At 38.6% G+C, this 2,541-nt stretch overlaps 1 protein-coding gene across 1 annotated transcript in view; it reads left to right on the forward strand.

Annotated features, from left to right (window-relative positions):
- Positions 1-2,541, forward strand: part of tsr1 (TSR1 ribosome maturation factor) — a 10,950-nt gene that overhangs the window by 5,025 nt on the left and 3,384 nt on the right. Inside the window, exon 7 of the mRNA XM_035680269.1 lies at positions 969-1,153. Coding sequence (XP_035536162.1) covers positions 969-1,153 — 185 coding nt within the window. The remainder of the gene's footprint in view (positions 1-968; positions 1,154-2,541) is intronic.

Genomic DNA, 2,541 nt, shown 5'->3' on the forward strand with positions numbered 1-2,541 from the left:
AATAATATACAATATACCTTATATTATATCTACTATATATAATACAACATATTGTATGGTTTACAAGTCAAAAACAGCCTTGTTTACAACTTTAACAACTCTGAAAAACCTGTAACGTTTAGCCATTGTGGAAACTGTGTTAAAACGTTAAGCCTCCATTTATCAATTTAAACTAACAAATGCGTAACGTTCATACTGCAAGCACATATATATATATATATTATTTGAATATTCTATTTATCAATCAATGGTTCCAACAATATAGCTTTTTTTGCTTGTGCTTATTTGTCTGTTTTATGGCATACCAGCATGGACGTGTAAATGTAGGCTTGTGCATATAAATACTTGTGACTATATAGGTGCGTATGGGTATATAAGTGTAAGATCAATTTGTAGCTATATAATAGTTTTCTTTCTCTTTGTCTGTAGCACCGGGTGTTTAGATTACAAAAATAATTACAAAAACATGTAAATATACTGAAAACTTTGTGGAAGTATGAAGTTATTGCAATAAAAGTATTAGTAAAAATAAATAAAATAAAATTCATCAGGTATTATTAAGAAGCGTTTGAATGAAAAGTAATACTAGCGATTGTCCAACCAGCCGACCGGAGGGTGTCCTATTGTTCAGTGTAGGGGTTGAGGCCTCATGCCTGATTTGATTAGATTAAACATTTGAATAGAATCTGACACAGTTTTGAAAATTGTGTTTGATAGATAAACAGCTGGTACGTAGCTATAATGCCACCATCATTTAGCTCAAAGTCAAGTGGAACTGTACATAGCAATATTTAGCGATTATCTTTAGGTACCTGACACAACTTAAAATCATGTTTTGCAAATTACTTTTGTATTAAAATGCCACTCTTGATTAAAATATGCTTAGTTTTTCTTCATACCTGTTTACTACAGTTAAACCTTCCACAATAAGACTCTAAATGCTTCTTTGATGTTTCCCTGCTGTTTAGAGGCCAGAAAGAGCAAACGTGTGATGAAGGTCCCTAAAGGAACATCAGACTACCAGGCCACGTGGATTGTTGACGAAGACGAGGGGGTGGAGGATGGAGAGCTGGATGAAGAAAGTAGTGATGATGATGATGACGACATGTTGGACGAGGCCATGGATGGGGATGATGAGGAGATTAACTCTCAGGTACGCACTGAAAGTATTTTGGGGTATTTTAAGCTTTTATTACAGACAGTAGACACGTAATAACGTACACGTGTTAACCTCTAAGCCACAAAGCCCCCCTCGGGTACACACACTACAAAAGGAAACGTAGACCTGATTATCGATCATTTTCTTTGGCATTCTGTATAGTTTTATAACAAAAAGTTCAGTTTGAGACTTCTGAATAGTGGTGTGTAAAATCAGACTGAATGTAAGGTGAATTTAGGAGTGTTTATCTGTCGCTGTAGGTTTTCCTTCACACTTAGAAGGCGAAGGTGAAGCGAGGGACTACAACTACACCAGTAGATGCCACTAAATCCCACACACTGGTCCATCGCAAGTTCGTTGATCCTTAAGAGTTGGAGTAAATGCTCAAACCCCCACCATGTAGAACATGGACTCTATAAATCTTTGGCATTATAATTTGGTAAATTACTTAAATATTCCTCTAGTTGTTAATTCATTTTTCTCCATTGATTTATCAGTAATAGTTTCTAGTTCAGCCTGAACACACCTTTAGGGTAGGTTTATTTTTTTTTTCAGCTTCTTCTTGTTGTCATAGCAACTGTGTGGCTGCAGTCAGACAGTGTAATCTGGGGGATGATGAGCACAGTAATCAGAGGACAGTAATCAGTGGAGAAGCTCTGAAGTCCGATTGTCAGTGGTTCCGGGGCTGGAGTGGTGCATACGTGACCCACGATCAGTGCACCTCGTAACTGAGAGGCACTGTTTGTTTTCTCAGTGTCTGTCTCTGGCCTGTAGTGCCAGGCTGCTCACCACAACAATAGTGTTTGGAGCAGGAGTCCCGAGAGAGAAGCCTCCTGTCTTCCTGTCCTGCGAACAGAACTTCCTGTCTGGACGAAGGGAGGGGTCGACCATTTATTTATTTCCAGCTCTGCTTGAAAAGAAATCGGGGAAACTCTCCTTATGCAATGGGTTCATTACGATCTGGAATTGTTATTAGCATGTGTTTGATGTCAAGGTTAGCACACAGGAATACGTATTTCGGACAGGGTAACAATAGGGAAAAGGGTACTTCAAATGATAATGATTATTATTATTACAGCGGGGATGTTGGAAAGGTTGTGAATCAACCCCATGCTGGGTGTTTTTCCCTTCATGTGTCTGGCTCCACCTCTAATCTGCCAGTTGAGGGAGCACCGTAAAGCATGTCGTCTTTGATGATTCATTTCCTCATACAAATATATTGCCCTTGGAAGTTTCTAGAAATTGTAAGAGTGAATCTCTGGCAACACTGGAGACAGTCTACTGTAGAAGCACTACGAACTGCAAAATATTTAAATATATGCAAACCAGGGATTCCCATAGTTTGCATTCTGGCAACTCCCTATCTCTCTCTCACACACACA

The sequence above is a fragment of the Morone saxatilis genome, unplaced genomic scaffold (genome assembly GCF_004916995.1).
Source record: "Morone saxatilis isolate NCDOM2014 unplaced genomic scaffold, NCSU_SB_2.0 Contig8, whole genome shotgun sequence".
NCBI lineage: Eukaryota > Metazoa > Chordata > Actinopteri > Moronidae > Morone > Morone saxatilis.